Source organism: Lynx canadensis, chromosome B4 (assembly GCF_007474595.2).
Source record: "Lynx canadensis isolate LIC74 chromosome B4, mLynCan4.pri.v2, whole genome shotgun sequence".
In the NCBI taxonomy this organism is placed as follows: domain Eukaryota; kingdom Metazoa; phylum Chordata; class Mammalia; order Carnivora; family Felidae; genus Lynx; species Lynx canadensis.
Window position 1 is genome coordinate 126,102,918 of NC_044309.1, and position 25,568 is coordinate 126,128,485.

Here is a 25,568-nt window from a genome sequence, read left to right on the forward strand (position 1 = left end):
TTGTATTATTAGTAGCATGTTGTTCATTATAGTCCTTTGACCCAGAAAGTCCTCTTCTAAGAATTATCCCAAAAATGTATGAGCACATGTGAGCAAAGATATATATTTGGACAAGGATGTTCACTGACAGCATTATTTGTATTAGCAAAGGCCTGTGGAAAATGACTAATGTTCAGTAGAAAGCTTGTTAAAAAAAATCACAGCATACCCACACAATGGAACACTATGAAGCCATTTAAAAGACTGAGGAAGCAACAGGAAACAATCTCCAAAACACATGGCTATGTGAATAAAGCTTGGCACAGGTGGTGTAAAATATAGTGTGTTCTTACCTTGGTTTTAAAAAGCGGGGGTGGGGGGGGGGTAACATACACACAGCTACAGATCTCTCTTTATATTATTTATACACACACACACACACACACATATAACCACCTGACATATACATTCTTATTAATATAAAAAATATTTCCAATGACTACAAAAGAAGCTGGTAGTAGTTGTTGCTTCTAGGAGGGAAACTAGCAGTTTAAGGTAGAAGAAAGATTTAAATGTTCATTGTAAACCAAATTTTTCACTGATTTTACCATTTGTAACTTTTATTAAATAAAATAATCCCCCAAATTTTTTTAAATTTACATCCAAGTTAGTTAGCATATAGTGTAATGATTTCAGAAGTAGAATCCAGTGATTCATCCCTGCATATAACACCCAGTGCACATCCCAACAAATGTCCTCCTTAATGTCCCTTGCCCACTTAGCCCATGCTCCCACCCACAACCCCTCCAGCAACCCTCAGATTGTTCTCTGTATTTAAGAGTCTCTTTATGTTTTGTCCCCTTCCCTGTTTTTATATTATTTTTGCTTTCCTTACCTTACGTTCATCTGTTTTGTATCTTAAATTCCACATATGAGTGATCATATGATATTTGTCTTTCTCTAATTTCACTTAGCATAATACATTCTAATTCCACCCACATTGTTGCAAATGGCAAGATTTCATTCTTTTTGATTGCCAATGTGTATATATACCACATCTTCTTTATCCATTCATCCATCGATGGACATTTGGGCTCTTTCCATACTTTGGCTATTGTCGATAGTGCTGCTATAAACATTGGGGTGCATGTGCCCCTTCAAAATAGCACACCTGTATACTCTGGATAAATACCTAGTAGTGCAATTGCTGGGTCATAGGGTAGTTCTATCTTTAATTTTTTGAGGAACCTCCATACTGTTTTCCAGAGTGGCTGCACCAGTTTGCATTCCCATCAGCAGTGCAAAATAAAGAACCCACAAAATTTTTATTTAAAAATACTTATATTTCCTATATTTTAAATTACCTCAAGTATCTTATTTATCAAACACGTGTCTTCTCTGACAAAAGATTATTATTCTATGCAAAAATTTTTCAGATTACCTTAAAAAGCCTGGGAAACACATCTGCTGGCTGTCCACGAATCACAAACAGACGAGAGTTTAATTTTCGCAGATTGGCATCAAGGTCTTCTAGACACTGAAGCAAAAACCTACAGAGAAAATATTATTAAAATTCTTAAACACATATATTTAGAAGATATAAAGTAGTGCAAAATCATGTTATTCTAAAACTTGACGTGCTAACCCCATAATTTTATTACTTCCTATCATCTTATTACTTCTAATTGATCTGTAAATTACTGTTTCCAGAAATCATACTTAAAAATTTTAAATTACATGAGGTTCTCAGTATTTTATTTTTTTTATTTATTTTTTTTTTTAATTTTTTTTTCAAAGTTTATTTATTTTTGGGACAGAGAGAGACAGAGCATGAACCGGGGAGGGGCAGAGAGAGAGGGAGACACAGAATCGGAAACAGGCTCCAAGCTTTGAGCCATCAGCCCAGAGCCTGACGCGGGGCTCGAACTCACGGACCGCGAGATCGTGACCTGGCTGAAGTCGGACGCTTAACCGACTGCGCCACCCAGGCGCCCCGAGGTTCTCAGTATTTTAATAAAATTCCTCAATTAAGTAACTTCCATTAAATAACAGTGATTGAATGTTAGCAAAGTTTAAGTTGTAAACATAAAAATTATACAAATAAAGGAATTAATTGATTTCACTGTTTCATTGATGAAAAGAATTCAAGTTCAAATAGAAAAGCCACCTTGAAAAATCTAGAACATTTCTCTATTGGAAACAAAATGGAAATATCCTATTTAATCACTCTGAGCAAGTGAGTAATTTAAGAATTTGAGTAATATTAAGGGATACTGTAATCATCTAAGAGAGAAAGAAAACATAATGCCCATTTTCAAGTTTCTTATCTAATTAAACTGATAATAAACAGATGTTAAATTATGTGGCATTAACTCTGAGTGTAAAAAAGAAAAATTCCATGAGGCAGGTGGAGCTATAGATTTTTCTCAATGAAATAAGTACCAACAAAGCTTACACATGATAGATATGCTGGGAAATTCTGGGGCAGTAGCAGAAGACTGCTTACTACGCATCTTTTAGTGTGAAGAAATGGGGCAGTCTAGCAAAGTTGAAAGAGATGTCACTCCTGGAAAATTCAACCTCATTGTTTACCTCATGTTAATTTCTCTAACATTTCACTTAGATTCTATTCCTCTCTCCTGGACACTTCTTATTTTCTCTTCACTCTGCTTCTTTTATGTATTTGATCTTAAGGTTAAATATTTGCCTGCCTTTCCACAAGCCATGTGTTCTCTGAGAATACTGATTGTATCTTACTTGTGAGGAACAGTTAATAAAAATGAAAAGGCACATTTCAGAAATGTGTTGTCCCATATGGTAGCTTCTAGGCATATACAGCCATTTATATTTAATCAAAATTAAAAATTCAGTTCCTCAGTCACACTTGCCACATTCCAAGGCCTCAACAGCCACATGTGTGCCTAGTAGCTACCATATTGGACAGCACAGGTGAAGAACATTTCCATCAATGCAGAAAGTGCTACCAGGCACTATTGTTTTAGGAGGTTGTTCAGTTCAGATCATTTTACTCTCTTTGCCCATTCTGATCCCATCATTTCATCAAGAAAGTTTTGTTAATTTTTTACAACTATAGTTATTAGTGACATCACTATAACTAGTCAAGTTTGATACTCTTTACCATTTAGGAGTCATTTAGGATTTAGAGTCTACAGGTGTGGAGTGTCACAGTGCTAGACTTTTAAGGACTCCCACTGTATCATCTTAGGAAGTCTCACAACTGTCGTTAAACAAATAGGAAACAAACCCTTCTATCTTCACATTTATATTTCACCTCATCCCTGTTCTGTCTGGGATTGGAGTCACCTCTCTAACACCAACCCCTATCTCAACCTACCACTACCAATGTACAAATACTTTGAGGAAGAAGATTGCTATTGTTGTATCAATACAAAAACACCTGAGTTTTGTAAAATTATCCATAACTATGAGTAATTTATCATGTTTGGTGATAAATGTTTATTAGAAAGCATCTAATTTTATGTATTTGCTTGTCTAAAGAGTTTTCAGACACTGTAGCAGATCAAAAATCAAGAAGTTGAATGAACTAGCAATTTTAAGTTTTGGTTTTTTTTAATTTAAACAGAACAAAACTAAAATGTCCTGGAAGGATAACCCAAGGCAGAGATAATCCTGATATCTCTTTTGTACCACTAGTTTCAGTATGTAAATGTTTCCATATGGTACAAACAGGTCAATGATAGATGGGAAAAAAAAATGGGAAAATGAAAAAAACATGATTAATGCATAAAACAAACAAGCCTGGATTAATTAATAATTAAGGAATTAAGGGTAAAATTATTTTTCCCTTTCTTGTTAACAGGCTGAATAAAGAGTTTTAATGTTTTTCAATAAATACCTTATGAACCAAACATTGTACAGAATGATATGGACTGAAGCAATGTATTATAATGGGAAAGTTTTGCAACCAAATAATTAGTTTTGACCCTGCATAACAAGAAGGAATAGATATATTTAAGTATGATATTTCTCTTACATATTATGATATTTTTCTTCCATGGATATTATTTCCATCACTGTAATTTCACATAAAAATTAGAGAAGTACAGTGGACTCAAATATAGGTGCTTTAAAAAAGAATATAGTACCTTTGCACTGTGACTTTTGAAACTATATGCATAAATATATTTTGATTTTTATTTTGATAAAATAAAATTTGCTTTGCATGTATTTACTTATCTTATATGTACATAAGAAAATAATTGGAAAGATACTTACCAAGCTATTAATAATAGCTACTTTTGAGGAGTGGGAATGGAGGGGGGAGTGATGATGAGAGAAACATGTTTTTTTTAACTTCATAAAAGGTATAAAATTGATAACGAACATACACTCCTTCAGAGTAAAACAGAAATACTGTATTTACTATAAACATGGTTTAATAGTGAATCTTCTCAAAGCAATAGACATACTTCTATAGCATCAATTTTGATGGTTTCATAGTATCCCATTACACAGATGTCACATAATTTAACAAGTCTAGAGATAAATTACTATCCTTTAATTAATCCTGGGAGGTTCCTTATCTGTAAAGCAGGGATAGTAATAGGACCTATATCATAGCATGTTCTGAGAATTAAATTAATATATGTGAAGCTCTCAGAACAGTGCCTGATCCATAGTAAGCACAGTTATGTAAGTGTTATCTAATTTTTTTGGTCGCCTCCTTCCTACCACTTCCGTTCTTGGTATAATAATTCTATCCCTTGTTATCTCTTGCTGGCATTATTTATTTGCTGTAATGCCTGAAAATACGTCTTTGTACCAACAATCTTTTCCCACTTTAATAATCCATTTTATACACCACAACAAATCTTTCTGAGGCACACTTTCCTGTACAAAGGTCTTCAAAGATTCATTCCCTAGAACACATTATTTTGCTTGGCCATTAACTTAGGGTTCAGGTTCATCTCTTACCACTCTTCCTTCATTCCCACCAAACAAAACTACTCTTTTCCCTACACATCCACTCTCCTGTAATGTGCTCCATGAATTTCCCTCAGCATAGAATACCTTTCCCAATTTTCATCTCTTCAAGTTCGTATCCTACTAATCTTCAGTCTTCCAGCTGAAAGTGATTTCTCCATCCTCTAAATTATCAAAGGACATATGGACCTCATTCTAGAGAAACTTTCACATTATACTTTACATTATAACTATCATATATACATATCACCTTCTTCTTCTCATGGATTTCAAATTAGTATCTGTGTCTCACTCCTAACTATGTAGGTTTCTTAACCTATGTTTTGGTTTCTACATTTGCCAAACAAATATCATCATGTGATCAATATATTCTGTTAGAAAGATTAGAAATAGGATTTAAAAAATAATACAGTTGTCTTATACAACTGTTGAAAAAATTAGAAAAACATTATAAAATCATCTCGCAGAATTACTAGCACATGGTAGATATTCATTAAGGAGAAGGTACCACTATTTTCCCCTGGGAATAACTTATAGTTCCAAAAAACAGTAACACATATTTCTGTATGTAAATATCTGGGCATGACAACAGAAGACAATTGGTTGGATGCCTACATCTATATGTAGAATTGTTCTGGACTCATAACTTCTCCTGAATGTGACTTGGAACAAAGGTTTGATTAAAATATTTCCCAGTGAAAAGGCAAATATGAATGAATAAATATGTAACAGGAGTAAGGCAAACAAAGGCAAAAACAAACTACTCGTACATCATCAAAATAAAAAGCTTCTGCACAGTGAAGTAAACAACAAACAAAACTAAAAGACAACTTACTGGAAGAAGGTATTTGCAAATGACATTAAAGGGTTAGTATCCAAAATATACAAAGAACTGATACAACTCAACACCCAAAAAACAAATAATCCAATTAAAAAAATGGGCAGAAGACATGAATAGACATTTCTCCAAAGAAGACAGCCAGATGGTCAACAGACATATGAAAGGATACTCAACATCACTCATCATCAGGGAAATAGAATCAAAACCACAATGACGTATTGCCTCACACCTGTGAGAATGGCTAAAACCAAAAACACAAGAAACAAGTGTTGACGAGGATGTGGAGAAAAAGGAACCTTCATGCATTGTTAGTGGGAATGTAAATTGGTGCAGCTACCCTGGAAAACAATATGGGGGTTCCTCAAAAAGTTAAAAACAGAATTCCCTATGATCTAGTAATTGCACTACTGGGTATTTACCCAGTACAAAAACACTAATTCAAAGGGATACATGCACCCCTGTTTACTGCAGCATTATTTACATAGTCAAACCATGGAAGCAGCCCAGTTGTCTATTGATAGATAATATTTATATAAAATACCACATCATCCTTTTAATTCCACCATACATATGCATCTGTATATCAACTAACCTTTAAGTATATAATCCTTCATTGATAATACCATAAAATAAAACCTCCAATATCCTAGGTTCAAGTATCAATTCATTGACATGCAAGATTTCTTTTTGGTGCTGAAGGGATAATGTTACTTGAAAGGGTGCTATGTAAAATCTAACCTTTCATCCTTTATGCTTAACTGGGAAGAGTAAGTTCTGTCAGAGTTCAGATTCAGTATATTCCAGAGAACACACCAATTTCAACCCTTATATATTATAAATGCATGTGGCTTAGAACAGGCATCCAATATTCAATGGAGTAATTCAATATAATACATTGAAAATACACAGGGTACACTTTTAACAGGAACATATTTTCAGATCTTCTCTAAAATGGCATCTTACTATACTATTCAGGACTCAGTTAATAAAGTTATTAACTACATGCAATAGGTTGGTTTTTATACGCCAAACATTAGTAAAATTCATCACATCTCTTTGTATAATTGTATTACCTATATATAAGTACAGTTCTCCTGTTATATAATTACCTTACTAATTGCATCACTTCAAAATAAATAGAAAAGGTGTCAAGTGAGAAAATATACTTCTTTACTTTAAACATATTAAAGATTTTTTTTAAAAAAATTTCCAGAGATCACTACTTTATTACTATTAGAAAAAAATTACATTCAGTGACTTTCCTTATACCATTTCCAACAGATGATTTCAACATGAATCAACAGAAATAGTTTCTTAAAGTAGGTCATTGCTATAGCAACCAGTGGGCAGTTTGGTATACTCCCCGTCACAATGACCTACTTTCTAGCCTGTGCTAGAACAGCTTTATATAACTAGAATTGCTAGTTCTGTCTATAAAATAGTCCAAAAAAGGCAATGATGAGATACAACATAATCCCATGGTTGTTGAAAACAAAGCATACAAATTAACATGTATCATACCAGAATAAAACCATCTGGTTCTGTACTTTAGTTTGTAAAATATACTTATCATATGCTCAAAGATGAAAACTACACTTAGATCTAAATCAAAACAATTCATTGCTGACCCCAAAAAACTAACTTAAAGAATATAAATTAAGATCAATCTTCTCCTGTCCTCTGCATGAAACCATAGTCAAATTTTTAAAATTAAAGATATATTAATTATAATAAAGAAAACAAATAGAGTCTTAGTCATTAACCAAAGTCTATAGAAAAATTTTAAATTATAAAGGAGCAATTTGTCTGTCTATAAACTGAATCAAGTTTACATGTTTTTTTTTCTGGTTTGTTAACAAATTTTTAGTGCTTTCATCTAACTTAATCATTATTCAAATTGTCAGAATATTTGTGATACACATTTTCCCTAAAGAGAATAGTTTAATGTTCAATACAGATTAAATATATATTTTTAAAGTAAATTTTAATTTTTCCAGGCTCTAATGGTCATAACTCAGTGAACTTATAACATGACACAATGTTGCTTTTTTAATGCCCTCTTTTAAATTATGAAATTTAAATAAAAATTAAAAAGACATTTATAGATAATATAACATATCTAAATATATAAATTTAAACCATTAATACAATGCTTACTGTAATATGTGGAAGAAATTAAAGGAAGGTCATTTATATTTTAAACAGAAATAACACACTTCAAAATGTAAATATCTAGGCATGACAAAAGACAATGAATTAGTCGTATGCCTACACCTACATCTAGAATCACTGTAAATTCAACAACTATAAAAACAGACTGATACAGCTGTATTATTAGTGACTCAAACACCATGAGTGGTATTGCCTTTGATGACATGATTTAATGTAATGCTGAGCAAGACTTAGTAAAATTCTGGACAAAACAAAGTACAACCTTTCTTTAAATAGGTGATAAATATATGCCAGGAAAACTCAGTATATATTAAAATTTCATAAAAATACCTAGCATTTACATACAAAACGGATTTAGGCTCTAGATTCAAAGAATTCTAAGTTTTTCATTTACATGAAACATCTAGTAGAATATTTGAAAGTTACTGGGATTTGAAAGTTACTGGGATGATTGAGAGACTATCATGAACACTGCAAGAAGTCTTCCATTCTTGGCCTCTTCTCACTATTCCACTAGTAACCTAATTACTTCATTGTGATGAACAAAAATGCCCCCACAAATTCCTAAAACACCCCTAAGGAGTGATATTATTCATTATTCACACAGTTTCATTGATTTGAGGGATACAACAAGATTAAGTGACAGACATGTCCAATATTGAAGGAGCTGAAAATCTAGAGAAGAAACTTGAAAATATAATAGAACCTGCCAGGCTGAATGTGACATATATTGTAGGAGACACATATGGGTAACATTACATTGCTTCAAAAAGTCAAGAGGGAGATATCACTTCTGGATTTCTCTTTTTGAGATGGGGAAAAATTTAGGCAAAAATTTCAAAGATATGGTGATGGTAGAAAGAGGCCTTGCAATATTAATATGATTATAATAGCTAGAGATAGGGAGAGAGAATTACTGGCCACTGGACTGTAACCTCCTTTTAAGACTAAGACTAGATCTTGTTCACTACTTTCCAGTGCCTAGAAAATGCATGACATATAGAAGTTCAAGAAATATTTATCTAGGGGAACCTGGGTGGCTCAATCAGTTAAGTGTCCAACTCTTGATTTTGTCTCAGGTCATGATCTCACAGTTTCACGAGTTTGAGCCCCACATTGGGTTCTGCACTGACAGTGCAAAGCCCGCTTGAGATTCTCCCTCTCCCTCTTTCTCTGCCCCATCTCCGCTCATGCTCTCTCCCTCTCTCAAAATAAATAAGTAAACTTAAAAAAAAATTTTTTTTTATCTAATGACTGACCAAATGAATACATTAATGAAAGCAAGAGAAAGGATTTTTTTTTCAAGTTTTTATTTAAAAAAATTTTTTTTAATATTTATTTTTGAAGGAGAGAGAAACAGAGTGTGAGTGGGGGGGGGGTGCAGAGAGAGAGGGAGACACAGAATCTGAAGCAGGCTCCAGGCTCTGCGCTGTCAGCACAGAGCCCGACTTGGGGCTCGAACCCACAAACCGCGAGATCATGACCTGAGCTGAAGTCGGACGCTCAACTGACTGAACCACCCAGGCGCCCCTCAAGTTTTTATTTAAATTCTAGTTATTTAACATATAATGTAACATCAGTTCCAAGCATACAATATAGTGATTCAACACTTCCATACAACACTTGGTGCTCATCACCACAAGTGCGCTCCTTAATCCCCATCGCCTATTTAACCCATCTCCTCACCCACCTCCCCAATGGTAACCATCGTTTGTTCTCTATAATTAAGAGTCTGTTTCTTGGTTTGCCTCTATCCCTTTATTTTCCCCTTTGCTCATTTGTTTTGTTTCTTAAATTGCACGTATGAGTGAAATCGTATGGTATTTGTCTTTCTCTGACTTATTTCACTTAGCATTATACTCTCTAGCTCCATCCATGTCATTACAAATGGCAAGATTTCATTCTTTTTATGGACAAATAATATTCCATTGTGTATCGGTGTGTGTGTGTGTGTGTGTGTGTGTGTGTGTGTGTGTGTACCATTTCTTCTTTATCCATTCATCAGCAATGGACACTTACGCTGTTTGCATAATTTGGCTATCGTACAAAACGTTGCTATAAACATCAGGGTGCATGTATCCCTTCAAATTAGTATTTTTGTACTCTTCAGATAAATACCTGGTAGTGCAATTGCTGGATCATAGAGTAGTTCTATTTTTAACTTTTTAAGGAACCTCCATACTATTTTTCACAGTGGTTGCACCAGTTTGCATTCCCACCAAGAGTCCAAAAGGGTTCCCTTTTCTCCACATCCTTGCCAACACCTGTTGTTTATGTTTTTAATTTTAGACATTCTGACAGGTATGAGGTGATATCTCATTGTAGTTTTGATTTGTAGTTCCCTGATCACTGAAGTTGGGCATCTTTTCATGTCTGTTGGCCATCTGCACGTCTTCTTTGGAAAAATGTCGGTTCCTGTCTTCTGCCATTTTTAAATGAGATTATTCATTTTTGGGATGTCTTTTTAAGTTCTTTATGTATTTTGGATATTAACCCTTTATCAGATATGTCATTTGCAATTATCTTCTCCCATTCCACAGGCTGCCTTCTAGTTTTGTTGATTTTTTCCTTTGCTGTGCAGAAGCTTTTTATTTTTATGCAGTCCCAATAGTTTATTTTTGTTTCTATTTCCCTTGCCTCAGGAGACCTATCTAGAAAGAAGTTGCTAAGGCCAATGTCAAAGAGGTTACTCCCTATATTCTCCTTTAGGACTGTTAAGGTTTCAGGTGTCACATTTAGGTCTTTAATCCATTTTGAATTTTTTTTTTTTTTTGTACGGTGTAAGAAAGTGGTCCAGTTTTATTCTTTTGCATGTTGCTGTCCAGTTTTCCCAATATCATTTGTGGAAGAGACTGTCTTTTTCCCACTGGATATTCCTTCCTACTTTGTTGGAAGACTGACCATACAGTTTGCATGAATTTCTGGGTTTTCTATTCTGTTCCATCAATCTATGTGTCTCTTTTTATGCTGATACCATACTGTTTTGATTATTGCAGCTTTGTAATATAACTTGAAGTCTGGAATTGTGATGCTGCCAGCTTTGTTTTTCTTTTTCAAGGTTGTTTTGGTTATTTGGGGTCTTTTCTGGTTACATACAGATTTTAGGATTGTTCTAGGTCTGTGAAAAATGCTGTTGGTATTTTGATAGGGATTGCATTGAATGTGTAGATTGCTTTGGGTAGTAGACATTTTAACAATATTTGTTCCTCCACTTCATGAGCATGGAATGTCTTTCCATTTCTTTGTGTCATCTTTACTTTCTTTTATTTTCAGAGTACAGGTCTTTCACTTCTTTGGTTAGGTTTATTCCTAGGTATCTTATCAACTGTATCAACTGTAATGGGATTGATTCCTTAATTAGCAGAATGGGATTTTAGGACTTGAGTCAATAGTCAATGGAGATAGGGGCGCCTGGGTGGCTCAGTCGGTTAAGCGTCCGACTTCAGCTCAGGTCACGATCTCGTGGTCCGTGAGTTCGAGCCCCGCATCGGGCTCTGGGCTGGTGGCTCAGAGCCTGAGACTGCTTCCGATTCTGTGTCTCCCTCTCTGCCCCTCCCCAGTTCATGCTGTCTCTCTCTGTCTCAAAAATAAATAAACGTTAAAAAAAAAATTAAAAAAAAAAAAGTCAATGGAGAAATGAAAAACATGAAAGGAAAAGAACATTCTCTGAATATTTATACTAGGTACTTTACATGTATTATATATTTCCAACAACTTTACAAGCTATCTCATTTAAAAAGTAATGAATCTGAAACTCATCAAGGACATTTTCTAAAGTAACTCAGCTACACAATAAAGTAAAAATTTTAATTTGAATATACCTGATCCCAAGCCCATATTCTTTCCACTATATAATGCTACTGCTAAAACGTTTTAAGAAAACTAGTCTGACAGCTTTAAGGACATAAAAAAGGTGGCCAGAATACAGTTTTTGCCTTTAATATGGGGGACAGGCATGCGTGTCATTTAAGAAAGAATATGTTTACACTGAGGTGACAAAGCTCAGTGTTTTAAAATAACTAACATTCATTTTTCATTCATACTATACATCTATTGCAGATCAGCCAAGGCATTTCTGTTCACATTTAACTGGTCAAAGCAGGTCACATGGCCAAGCCAGGCTTCAAGAAGGCTGAAGGTATAAACTTCCTGCAGGAAGTAATACCAAATAATGGTAAACAGTAATAACATCTACCATAATATGTAAACCAACACTGATATATATTTACCACATGATAACTTTCTTAGTGGTGTTTTATGGCAACACAGAAGAAATCTAACTCTGTCTGTGGGGTCAGGAAAAAGGGAACATGGGAGGGCATGAGGAAGAAAACACTTGAACAGAGTTTGGAATTAACAGGTGTTGATCAGAGGATAAAATATGAAAATACAATCAAGGCAGTTAAATCAAGGAATTTTAGGAATTGTGTACATGTGGGGGTGGGGCAGGGGGCAACTGGTAGAATGACTACAAGTACCACACTTTCTAATACTAAGATGGAGTCCCCCACCCATCTTAGTTAATACCCAGTATTAACACTTCAAAATATATTCCAAATCAATGTCAAAGAAACCTACCAACTTTTACTGCTGACACTACACTGGATTAAGATACCCTAACAGAAATAGCTAATAACAAACTAACAAACAGCAACAAAAGAAAAGTTTTAAGCATAATTCACTGGACTGCCCCAAAAGTAAGGAGTCATAAGAGGTTAAGTAGGTTACTAAGGTCAGTTTTAACCTTGAGGATTTCTATAGAGCACTGGAAACCCTGAAGCTAATACAAGTTGAGAAGGATGGAGATAAAGCCTAAGGCCCATCCAAAGTGAGGAAGCTAATAACAGACCCTCAATATAAATCTGGACTTCAAAAAGCTCCACCCATAGTTCAAATATAAATAAGACATAGGGGCACCTGGGTGGCTCAGTCGGTTGAGCATCCGACTTAGTCTCAGGTCTAGATCTCACAGTTCATGAGTTTGAGGCCCACGTCGGGCTCTGTGCTGACAGCTCAAGGCCTGGAGCCTGCTTCGGATTAGGTGTCTCCGTCTCTCTCTGCTCCTCCCCTGCTCATACTCTGTCTCTCTCCCAAAAATAAATATAGATTAAAAATAGTAATAATAAAAATAAATAAATAAATAAATAAATAAATAAATAAATAAATAAGACATATAGCTCAAGTTACAGCATAGGGCAACATGGAAACTTGACTATCTCTGCTCAGTCTGGGTTGAGAGAAAACAAAATCTCCCATTCCTGAATGGAAAGGGATAAAACTGTAACTTTACAGTGGAGAAACCTGGCAAGCATCACCTTAACCACATAATCAGAGTAAACATCACATCAGGTCGATATCCTGTACATCCTGACATGACGTGATAAGAAAAACATTTTAACACTGTGGAATTTTTTTACAAAACCCATACCCCAGTCTAATCATGAGAAAAACATCAGACAAACCTAAACTGAAGGCCAGTTAACAAAATACATAACCAGTGCTCAAAAATCATAAAGGTCATCAAGAAAAAAACAACAACAAGAAAAACCTGAGAAACTGTCACAGAGGATAGACTAAGGAGACATATAACTGAATGTCTGTGTAGTATCGTGGAACAGATTCTGGAATAGAAAAAAAAATTAGTGGAAATTTGAATAATGTCTGGAGTTTAGTTAGCACTTATAGTGTATAAGATGTTAATATTAGGGGGAACTGGGTACAGAAACATAGGAACTCTGTACTACCTTTGTATATTTTCTATACATCTAAAATTATTTTTTAAAACTTATTTTAAAAAAACAAAACTTGTGCTCCCCTCCTCCCCAAAAGTATAATCTCAATGCCAATTCATGGAGTTTAAGTGGCCCTAAACACCTCAAGCATATCATTGCATTTAAAGGGGTCCCAGATTGGTTGTGATCTGAAATAACTGTTAAAAGACATTACAAATCCTCTCTAGATTCAAACCCATGCCTCAATTTCCACACACAAAAAAAATTCCATCAAAACTTAATCAAATAATCACAAAATACTCAAAGAAACAAGAACTTAATGTGAGTTGCAGAATGAGAGGCCTGAAGATGACTGAGAATTATGTGGAATCGCTACAAGTACCAATTCAAGCAGGTCATAAATCCCAAATCGGTTAAGAAAGAGAGTGACATGGGTTAGGAGATGTGGAGTAGGACAGAGATGGTGGGGGAAGTAAAGATAGAAATAAAGAACAGATAGAAATGGGCAGAGATATAGAGAGGGAGAGTTAAGAAACAGAGACAGCAGATCTACATCTAGACACATCCTACTGAAACCACACAAAACCAAAGACATAGTATATACAGCAGCCAGAATACAATTATACCTAATAAGGAAAGAATATATATTCAAGTGTACATGGCTTATTTATGAAAAAATGGCCTTATACTAGGTTATAACACCATACTTAAATTTAAAACAATTGGTAACTTTCTTACATCTTGAAATTTAAAAAACACTTTTCTAAACAATTTATGGGACAAAGAACATCATAATGGATTTTAGAAAATACCTAGAGCTGAATGATAATGAAGAAAATATATCTAGAATGTGAAGAATGCAAAACAAAAAAAGTGGTATTAGAAGAAAATGTATAGCCTTAAATGCTTTATTAGAAGACTTGAAATTGAGTTAGCAAAACAGAATAAATCCTAAAAAAAAAAAGAAATAGAAAGAAATGATAACATAATTTGTGAACAGAATACAAATGCATAATAAAACAAAGCCAAAATTTATTATTTGAAAAGATAATTAAGGGGGAAAAGGGGAGAAGGCAAAATAAGCTATATTAAGAACAAAGGAGATATAATCTCAGATACTGCCAGAATTAAACAGAATATTAGATAATATGAACAAATTTATGCCAATAAATTAAACACTTAGATGAAATGGATAAATTCCTCACTAAAACTGACTCAAGAAGAAATTTAAAACTTACCAAAGCTGACTCAAAAGCAAAAACAGAACATGAATAGTTCTATAGCCACTAAAAACTGAATCAGTGGTTAAAAATCTTACAAGCAAGGCATAAGAGCCAGTCAGTTTTACAGAAAAATTTTACTAAACTTTCAAGGAATATATAACTCTAATTTTATAGAGGAGTCTAATCTCATACAAAGGACAGACAAAAAAGGAATACTCTTTGACTCATTTTATGAGGTTAAATTTACCTTAACAGCAAAACTGGACAAAGACAGTACAAAAGGAAAATTACAGGGGCGCCTGGGTGGCTCAGTCGGTTAAGCATCCAACTTTGGCTCAGGTCATGATCTCATGGTTCATGAGTTTGAGCCCTGCATTGGGCTCTGTGCTGATAGCTCAGAGCCTGGAGCCGGCTTCAGATTCTGTCTCCCTCTCTCTCTGCCACACCACACTTGGCGCTCTGTCTCTCAAAAATGAATAAACATTAATAAAAATTTAAACAAAACAAAAAACAAAATGAAAATTATAAACTAATCTCACTCACAAGCATATTAAGCACATTATATCAGCAAACCAAATCCAGCAAAATATAAAAAATATACATCACAATCAAGTTGGGCTTATCTTCAGACAGGTGATTAGTTTAATATTAAAAATTGGTTAGTGCAATTCACCTCATTCACAGAATAAAAGAAAAAAATCGTATTACTAATTGAACAGATGTGGAAAGAATAGTCACTAAATTCAATTTCCATTTACCCTCAGTAAACTGGGACTAGAAGGTAACACCCTTAACGTGAATGAGGGCATCCAAAAAAATACTTACAGAAAACATATTTAATAGTAAAATGTTGGAAGCACTTCTTTTAGATTGGGAAGAAGAAAAGGAGGTCTGCTATCATCGCTTCTATTCAACCTGGCTAGGAAACCTAACTAGTGAAGTAAAAGAGCAAGAGATAAAAGCTATAAGGCTGGGGGGCGGGGGGAGAAACAAAAGCATGATTATTTACAGATGATAGGAGTATCAATACTATCAATATAAAAAAAAGAAATATACAGAAACATTATTTGAAGTAATAATAGGGCTTAACTCACTTAATTCCTAGAATCAATTTACACTAATACAATCTGTGTAACTTATGCCTCTCTGAACTCAAATATCACACAAAGCTATTTATAATTTAGAACTCTTATTATTCCTTGTCTAATTTTAGAAGCCACTGCATTGAGACTTTGCCAGGTTAGAACACAATTAGGATAAGATGTACTTGTGGGCTTTAAAGGATTTACATACAACTACAAAAAATCTGTCCAACATGTGGTCAAAAGCATGCTGTCCCAGATCTAAGTATAATTCTTTTCTGTAGTCTTAATAGTACTATTTGAAATTTTTCTCCTTCAGAAAAAGACAAGTTTTATGTCACAGTTATATCTCAATAAAGCTGGGGAAAAGTTAATAAAATTTCAGTTTTCACTTAATAAAATTTCAATTTTCATATGTTGGGGGGAAGACTAATAATGCCAAAAAAATTCCTTTTTTTTTTTCTAAATCTATGACCTAGCATATGTCATACAGGTCTACACTTTGGCCAATGGCCAAGATCTTTCCCACACTGACATTACTGCAAAAAGTGATAGTCACCTAACACAATCTATCCATCCATCTATCCATCTAAAAACTTGTTGAAAGTCTTCTAACGTTGTGGTCCCTAGGATACAGAAGAAAACAAAATTAAGTGCCTAGTCTCATGAGTTTTCAGGATGATGATGATGATGATGATGATGATGATGATAGCTACAAACATTCAGAAGGTGTGTTATCAGATGTTGCTCTAAGCACTTAGATCCACACATACACAACATTTTGATATAGGTTTTTACAAATAAGGAAATTGAGGCATAGAGCTGTTAAGTAATTTTCCCAAAACCCATGAAAAGAAAAGTAGCAAAACACCTGGGTGGTTCAGTTGATTAAGCGTCTGACTTCAGCTCAGGTCATGATCTCATGGTTCATGGGTTCGAGCCCTGTGTCGGGCTCTGTGCTGACCGCTCAGAGCCTGGAGCCTGCTTCAGATTCTGTGTCTCCCTTCCTCCCTCTCTCTCTCTCTCTGCCCCTCCCCCACTCATGCTCTGTCTCTCTCTCTCTCTCTCTCAAGAATAAACATTAAAGGCGCGCCTGGGTGGCGCAGTCGGTTAAGCGTCCGACTTCAGCCAGGTCACGATCTCGCGGTCCGGGAGTTCGAGCCCCGCGTCGGGCTCTGGGCTGATGGCTCAGAGCCTGGAGCCTGTTTCCGATTCTGCGTCTCCCTCTCTCTCTGCCCCTCCCCCGTTCATGCTCTGTCTCTCTCTGTCCCAAAAATAAATAAACGTTAAAAAAAAAAAAAAAAGAATAAACATTAAAAAAAAATTAAAAAAAAAAAAAACATTCAGCCTGCCTGGCTCCAGATTCTAAGCTCTTGGACCACTGTACTGTATTTCAATTGTGACAACTTCTATGGAGAAAAACTAAAATAGAGTAGAGGGATAGTGGAGGAGAGTTTGATTTCATATAGATTGGTCACAGGATTTTTCTTTTTTTATATCCTACAGCCTATTCAATATCTTCCTTTGAAAATCCCCACAAACCTGGGTGCCTGGGTGGCTCAGTTGGTTGAATGTCTACCTCCTGATCTCAAGGTGGTGGGATTGAGCCCCACGGCAGGATCCATCTGAGTGTGGAGCCTGCTTAAGATTCATTCTCTCTCCCTCTCTCTCCCCAACCCCCCAACTCTTTCCCCTGGGCTCATGCTCGCTCTCTCTCTGAAAGAAAGAAAGAAAGAAAGAAAGAAAGAAAGAAAGAAAGAAAGAAAGAAAAAGAAAATCCCCTCACTTCACACAGTCTCCCAATTTTAGTTAGTGATGATTCCATCCTTCAAGTTACTCAGGCCAAAGTGTCACCTGATTGGTCAGAATAGGATATGCTTATGTTGGGTAGCAAACAACCCTCAAATCAGTAGCTTTACCAAAAAAAAGTTCACTGCAACTCCAGGCAGCTATCCTCTAAATAGTGACTTTATTTACCATTCCAGTTCCTTTAATCTTGCGGGCCCTATAATTTCAACACAAGGCCTCCTTCATAGCAAGAGAAGAACCAGCGAAGCATATAGGGGCTCTACCCTGCCTCGGCCAAGCACATCCTTATACAATTCATTGTCTGTAACTAGTTATGTGGCTCCCCAAACAGCAAAGGGAGATATAAAGTGAAATGTCTCATATGCCCAGGTAAGGTGAATTGGATATTGGTGAGCAGTACCACGTTGTCCTTGACTCCATTTTCTTTCATAGTCCACATGTAAAGCTTCAGCAAATCTTATCAGATGTACCTCCAAAATACATCCAGAATATAACTACTTTTCACTACATTTATGCTACCACTCTGGTTCAATCCTCCATCATTTCTGACCTAGATTATTACAGTGGCCTTCTATCTGATCTCACAGTTTCCATACTTGTCCCCACAGCCCCCCAGTCTTCATTCAAACACCAAGTAGTCATGAAAAAACCCTCTAACTGCAATGACTTCCCATCCCATTGAAAAAAAAAGTCCTTAAAATGACCTTCTAGGCTCCACAGGATGAACATGGGCAATCGTTTTCTAACTCCATCTCCTACTAGTCCCCCCCTTTCCTTTCCTTTGTTCTAGATACAGATGTTCTTTGGGATCCCATGGATATGACAGAAAGGCTCCTACCTCAGTGCCTTTGCATAGGCTATTCTTACCACCTAGAATACACTTCCCTCATGTATCTACATGGTTCAATTCCTCACTTTCTTCAGGTCTTTGAGTTCAAAGGTGACTTCTGAAGTGATGCCCTGACTAATCATATTTAAAATTGACCTCCCCTCACTTCTGCCCCTAGTAATCCAGAACCCCTTTCTTGCTATATTTTTCTTTTTAACATGTGCCATCTCTTACATACTAATATATATCATTTTTATATTTATTACTTGTCTCCCATTCCCATCTAGATGTAAGTTCTACAAGAGTGGAGTTTTTGCCTCCTTTGCTCACAGCATTCATTAAATTTATTTTTTTGTATGAAAGAACAAAGATGTCATGTGTGCAGAGAGAAACACTTAAGAGAGTAAATGACCTATACAGATATTTGAAAAAGGAGACTAACCATAGAGGGTAAAGGCTCAGACACATCAGGTCTCATGTTTGAGGAACAAAAAATATGCTTGGAGACTAATCATTGAGGGGAAATAATAATAATAAGAAAATGGTATTAAGGATGCACTAGATGTCAAATCACATAGAGACTTTAACTTGCACTCTGAATTAGCTAGGAATCTTTTGAACAGTTTTAAGCGGAGGTTGGGACACGATGTGATTTAACTTTTAAAATAATCACCTGGACTTCTGGGTAGGAAATGGGTAATCAGGCAACGGGCAGAAACAGGAGACCACTTAGGAGGCTACTATACTTCTCTAGAAAAGAGATGATGGTGGCATAGATAAGAGTGGTAATAATGGTGAAAATGATATGAACAATTGGAATCTGAATAGAAATTTAAGAGATAATACAGCAAAGGAAATGGGATTACTAAGTCTGGAGTTCAAGGTAGAAGTAGGGGTTGAAAATATAATAGTGGAAGTCATCAGCACACAAATGGTAGTCAAAAGACTACATAAAGGAAAAGAAAAACAGTGGAAAAAAGGACCTTCACTTTGAATGAACAGAAGGAATGACAGAAGGGCAGAAAGAAGGCTGGAGAGAAAAGGAAAAAGAAAAAAGATGGAATGAAGTCTGGAGAGATAGAAGCAAGGGACAGATGTATATTTTCCTAGAAGGAAGGATGGATAGATTGACTGATGGAAGGAAAGGGGGAGGAAGGACAGATAAATGGAATAATGATGCAATGACACATGGAGTAAAGAAGTAAGGACACCTGATAGAAGCCAATAATATACTGGACAAAAAAGTGAAGAATGATGGCACAGAGGAGCAAGAGATAAAGAGAGATGGAGTGGGGGATAGGATGGTAAGAGGGTCAAAATAAGGGAGAGAAGGAGGTAGGAAGAAACAATCCAACCAAAATTTAAGAATCCTAAGTTTTCAGTAACAAAAAAGGGTCAGTTTCATTTAATTACTAATAAGTGGGTTATAAGCTATACACATGCTATATAAATATATACAGAACTTGTTCTATGCTTAGAGAAATGTATGAAGTAAAACTAAATGAACCCAAAGTATATTACCATCTCTTATTTGGTAAAGAAACTAATTTAGATTCATATTAACTTTTACTCTTTTTAGAGATATTTGAGAGTTAATTATCACCAACCTAATAAAATGTAGAACCACATATTCTGAAGTATAGTCTTTCATTTATACAACTGACATTTGGACACCTACATATGACACAAAAAATAAATCCAGAATTCTAGTCCTCAGAGCCTCCAAGTTTAATAATAAGAAGATATGCAAATTTATTATTATAGTAATTAATATACTGTATTATTTAAGTCCTTATTGTTAAAGGACACATAAAAGGAAGGCAATAAGGCTGAGAAATATCCCCTAAAGTTTTACAAAGAATATGACTGATCTGGTCTTACAGTACCTATCCTAGCACTTTGTGACAGCAGTTTAAATTGGTTTTTACCTGAAATATTTTTGAACTTCTGAGGTTGACTTACACTAGCATAAGGCTCTGTAATTTATGCATCCCTAAATCCCCAAATCACATAAAGGTATCTGAAATCTAGGACTCTTACTATTTCATGTGTATTTTTAGAAAACACTGCATTGTGACACCATGAGGATAGGCCAAAAATCACATTTAAAATCTACTTCTGGGCTTTAGAGGATTAAGATGGAACCAAATAAAATCTGTTCAACACATGTACAAAAGCAAATGACAGAGCTACATATACTACTGGCTTTCTGATATTCCTACCAGAATGTTCTCTTCTCCTAATAATACTAATTTCATTCTAGATATAATTCAAGTTTTTCAGAGGTTTTCACAGTGAGAGGACTATGGAAAAAAAAAGTGCCAGCAGAGAAAAAAGACTATCAAAGATGAAACATGCACCCAGATCTTCGTTTCTAAACATCTTTCTTCAATAAAGAACTAGGGTTCCACAGAGCAATGGCTGCTTCCAGAGCTGAGCAAGGAAAATACAAGATGAGCTGCACCATTTCATGATGCCAGAAAGTAGGCAAATACTCAATAGAAATCAAATGGGTGCTGGGAATGCAAGCTGGTGCAGCCACTCTGGAAAACAGTATGGAGGTTCCTCAAAAAACTAAAAACAGAACTACTCTACGACCCAGCAATTGCACTACTAGGCATTTATCCACAGGATACAGGTGTGCTGTTTCAAAGGGACACATGCACCCCCATGTTTATAGCAGCACTATCAACAATAGCCAAAGTATGGAAAGAGCCCAAATGTCCATCAATGGATGAATGGATAAAGAACATTTGGTATATATATACAATGGAATATTACTCGGCAATCAAAAAGAATGAAATCTTGCCATTTGCAACCATGTGGATGGACCTGGAGGGTATTATGCTAAGTGAAATTAGTCAGAGAAAGACAAAAATATATGACTTAACTCATATGATAACTTTAAGAGAAAAACAGATGAACATAAGGGAAGGGAAACAAAAATAATATAAATACAGGGAGGGGGACAAAACAGAAGAGATTCATAAATATGGAGAACTGAGGGTTACTGGAGGGGTTGTGGGAGAGGGGATGGGCTAAATGGATAAGGGGCATTAAGGAATCTACTCCTGAAATCATTGTTTCACTATATGCTAACTAATTTGGATGTAAATTTTAAAAAATTAAAAATAAAATTAAAAAAAAAAAGAAATCAAATGGGTGCATGTTGAAAAAATAGGATGTGTACCAAAGTTGGACAATAAAATAAATAGTGATAGCAATAGACTTATAACCCAAAGTATATAACAAATACTCATGAATGCATTCTTTTATAAATAAATTATTGAATAATTAAATAAATGGGGAAGAAGGAACAACTCTTCATTACATAAGAATTCCAACTAATAAGTACAGAAGGAATGAAAAGTCATGATTAGAATATCACATAACAACTGCTTCAGGCTAGATCCATTGATAAATACTAAAATTAATGCCTGAAAGTGTGAGAAAGAATATTTACATAGCTTCAAAGTTACCTCCTCCCAAATATTAATTACAGAGAAAAAAGTAATTTTACAATGGAGAAATTGGGCAGACACTGGCTTAACTACATGATCAAGATTAATATCACCAGAAATAAGACATACTGATACCATGTCTCTCCTGATATGAGAAATCCAAATTACCTCTGGTATTTTTCAAATATACATAACCTCAATCTAATCATGAGAAAACATCAAAGAATTCGAAATTAAGGGACATTCTACAAAATGATGGCCCAATTGCTTTTAAGTCTCAAGGTCATGAAAGATAAATGAAGACTGAAAAATTGTCACTGGGTAAAGGAAACTAAAGAGACAGGACAACTAAATGTAGTATGGAATTCTGGACTGGACTCTGGGTCAGAAAACATTAGTGGAAAAAGTGGTGAAATCCAAATAAAGTCTATAGTTTAGTTAACAGTAATGTACCAATACTAATTTCTTAATTGTACTATGGTTATGTAAGGTGTTAAGATTAACAGATACTGGGTGAAGGTTATATAGTAAACCTTTGTATTATTTTTGCAACTCTAAGTCTAAAATTATTTCAAAATAAAAACAAAACAAAATGGATGAGCCAGAGCATCATATCTTGAAATAAATACATTTGGAAAGTCCTTTCCCCCATCAATATTATTTCCACCTCTCCACTATGGTAATAACCACTTCAATAGTTCCATCCATGCACTTATTTATTTAACAATACGTGAGTGCCAGGCATACATTACAGAGAAAAATACAAAGTAGGGCGTGCCAAGTATGGGGAATGAAGATTGCTGTTTTATGGGCTGATTTACAAAGATTTCATTAATAAGGTAATACTTAGCAGAGTTCTGAAGTAAGACAGTAAGCCATGTGGATATTTGGGGAAAGGAAAGGCAAGCACAAAGGCCCAAATATTCAATGGCAAGTCTGAGGAAAACAGACATGGCCGGTGTGGTTGCAGCAAGGTAAGGGACAAGGAGAAGGCAAAAAATAAGACCAGGTAAGCTAATTATTTAGGGACTCCTTGGCCATTGTAAGGGCTTTCTTTGTCTTACATGCCTAGAGAAATGGAAAGTGACTTGAAAAGTTATGAGAAGAGTGACAAAGTTTTACAAGGCCATTTTGACTACTGTGTGAGGAGCTGGGTAGAGTGGGGATGGAGGAATCAGGTAAGAGATGATGATGGTTTAGGCCAGACTGTAATCAATGAAGATGAGAAGTGACTAAAATTCTGGATATATTTTTGAGGTAAACCCCATTTGATCACTTGACAGATTAAACTTAAGTTATAGACAAAAGAGAGAAGTTGATTCCAAATTCAGAATACATGCCAGGATGAAATTCCTATTTATTGAGATGTGAATACAGGATGAAGAGGATTTGGGGATTTTGTTGTTTGTTTTCTTCTGCTCGTTTCAAGGGGTGGAAATAAAGCATTCAGTTTCAATTTTTTTGTTTATATTTATTTTCTTTCACTTTATTTCAGTTTATTTTCTCGGATTTTTTCAACTTTTTGGACATAAAAGATTTTTCAGTTTTGTTCTTATTAATTATATGCTTTTAGGGTCATAAATGCCAATCTAAGCACCACTGTAGCTGCATTCCACAAATTTTAACATGCCATTGCCATTGTCCTACGCCATTAGTTCAAAATGTTTTCAAATTTCCACTAATTTCCTGTTTGGCCCATAAATTATTTGTAAGAATATTGCTTAATTATCAGCGCTTGGGGGTTTTCTATTTTTGTTTTTGTTAATTCCTACCTTATTTCATTGTGATTAAAAACACATTCTCTGCTATTTCAATGTTTTGAAATACAAGACTTGGTTTATAACCCAGGATACAATTAATTTTGTTACATTTCAATGTGCACTTGAAAAGAATGTGCATCCTGTAGGTGTTGGAAAAAATGCTCCATGTGAATTAAGTCAAGGCTGTTAATCACACAGTTCCAATCTTTTGTTTTGTTCCAATCTTTTACAACTTCTGATTTTTGGTCTGCTTGTTCTATTAGTTACTAAAAGAACTGTATTTATATTTCCCTCTGAGATTATGAGTTTATTTCTCTTTTTAGTTTTATCAGTTTTGGCTTTTTGTATTTTGACAGTATATTTTACACATAAAATTTAGACCTGTTATATCTTCCTAGAGGACTGACCATTTTAATAACCATGAAATATCCCTCTTTATTTCTAATAAAAATGCTTCTTGCTTTAAATTCTACTTTATCTGATCTTAGTAACACCATACCAGCTTTCTATTAGTGTATGCAAGGGCATATCTTTTACCATGCTTTTTTAACTTCAGTCCATTTTAATCTCCAAATTTAAAGTGTATTTCTTATAAGCAGTGTATTTTAGGTTGAACCACATGAAATTGCTAATATCATACTGGTTTGACTTCCAAAAACAGAAATTTCATAGCTCACTCTCATAGTTTTATTTTCTAATTCAAACAATCTTTGTTAATTGGAAAATGTGGTCCATTTACAATTAATAGAATTACTGACATACATAAGTTTAAATTTACCTTCTTAATATTTGTTCAACTTGTTCTATGCTTCCTTTCTTGCCTTCTTTTAAATTATTTTTTATTATGCCATTTTCCTCCATTCTTAGATTGTTAGTCATAACTTCTTTTAGAGGTTACCTAGAAATCAAAATATGCATCCCTAATTTCTTAAAAGTCCAATATAAATTAGTATTATTATTGATTCTCTAATGATGCAAGACCTTAGAATATAGTAACTCCATTTAACATATACACATATACAAAAGATATTGCTTTGAACATCTGGTATTCATTTATTCATTCAGTATCCACGTCCTAACAGTTTCTATCACTCTTTGTATCTTTCTATATTTCTATCTAGGATCACTTTTTCTTTTGCCTGACCAATCTCTTTTAGAATATTCTTCACATTTGATCTGCTACTCTTGGATGATTTTCTTTCCTCTTCTCCTGGAGTTTCAATACAAATATGTTAGACCTCTTTGCCATTACCCATATGTCTCTCACACTCTTGTATATTTTCCAACCTAATGTGTCTGCTTCAGAGTGGTTATTTTCTTCTGAACTATCTTCCAGTTTCACTAATTCTTTTCTCAGCTATATATAATCCTCTGTTCAACCTATTCATTGAGTTATCAACTTCAGCTGTTGTATTTTTTTCATTTCTAATATTCTATTTGACTATTTGCACAGCTCTTTTCCAAGATTCTCCTTTATCCAATTTCTTAAAATACTAATGATAATTGTTTTAAAGTACATGATTAATATCTGGATTTCTTATGCATCTGCTGCTAATTAATTTCTTCTTGATTTCAGTCATTTCTTATCTTTTAATATGCCTTGTTATTTTTGACCACATGCCAAACATTATGCATTAAAAAAACTGCAGATATTTTCCTTTACAGAATTATTAACCTTTGCCTGTGGCAGGCTTCTAAAATACAGGCTAATACCA

The 25,568-nt window shown here is 34.7% G+C and overlaps 1 protein-coding gene across 1 annotated transcript in view; it reads right to left on the reverse strand.

Annotated features, from left to right (window-relative positions):
- The window catches only part of CRY1 (cryptochrome circadian regulator 1), a 95,420-nt gene that overhangs the window by 30,152 nt on the left and 39,700 nt on the right, over nucleotides 1-25,568 (reverse strand). Inside the window, exon 2 of the mRNA XM_030320447.1 lies at nucleotides 1,421-1,529. Within this exon, the coding sequence (XP_030176307.1) occupies nucleotides 1,421-1,529 (109 nt within the window). The remainder of the gene's footprint in view (nucleotides 1-1,420; nucleotides 1,530-25,568) is intronic.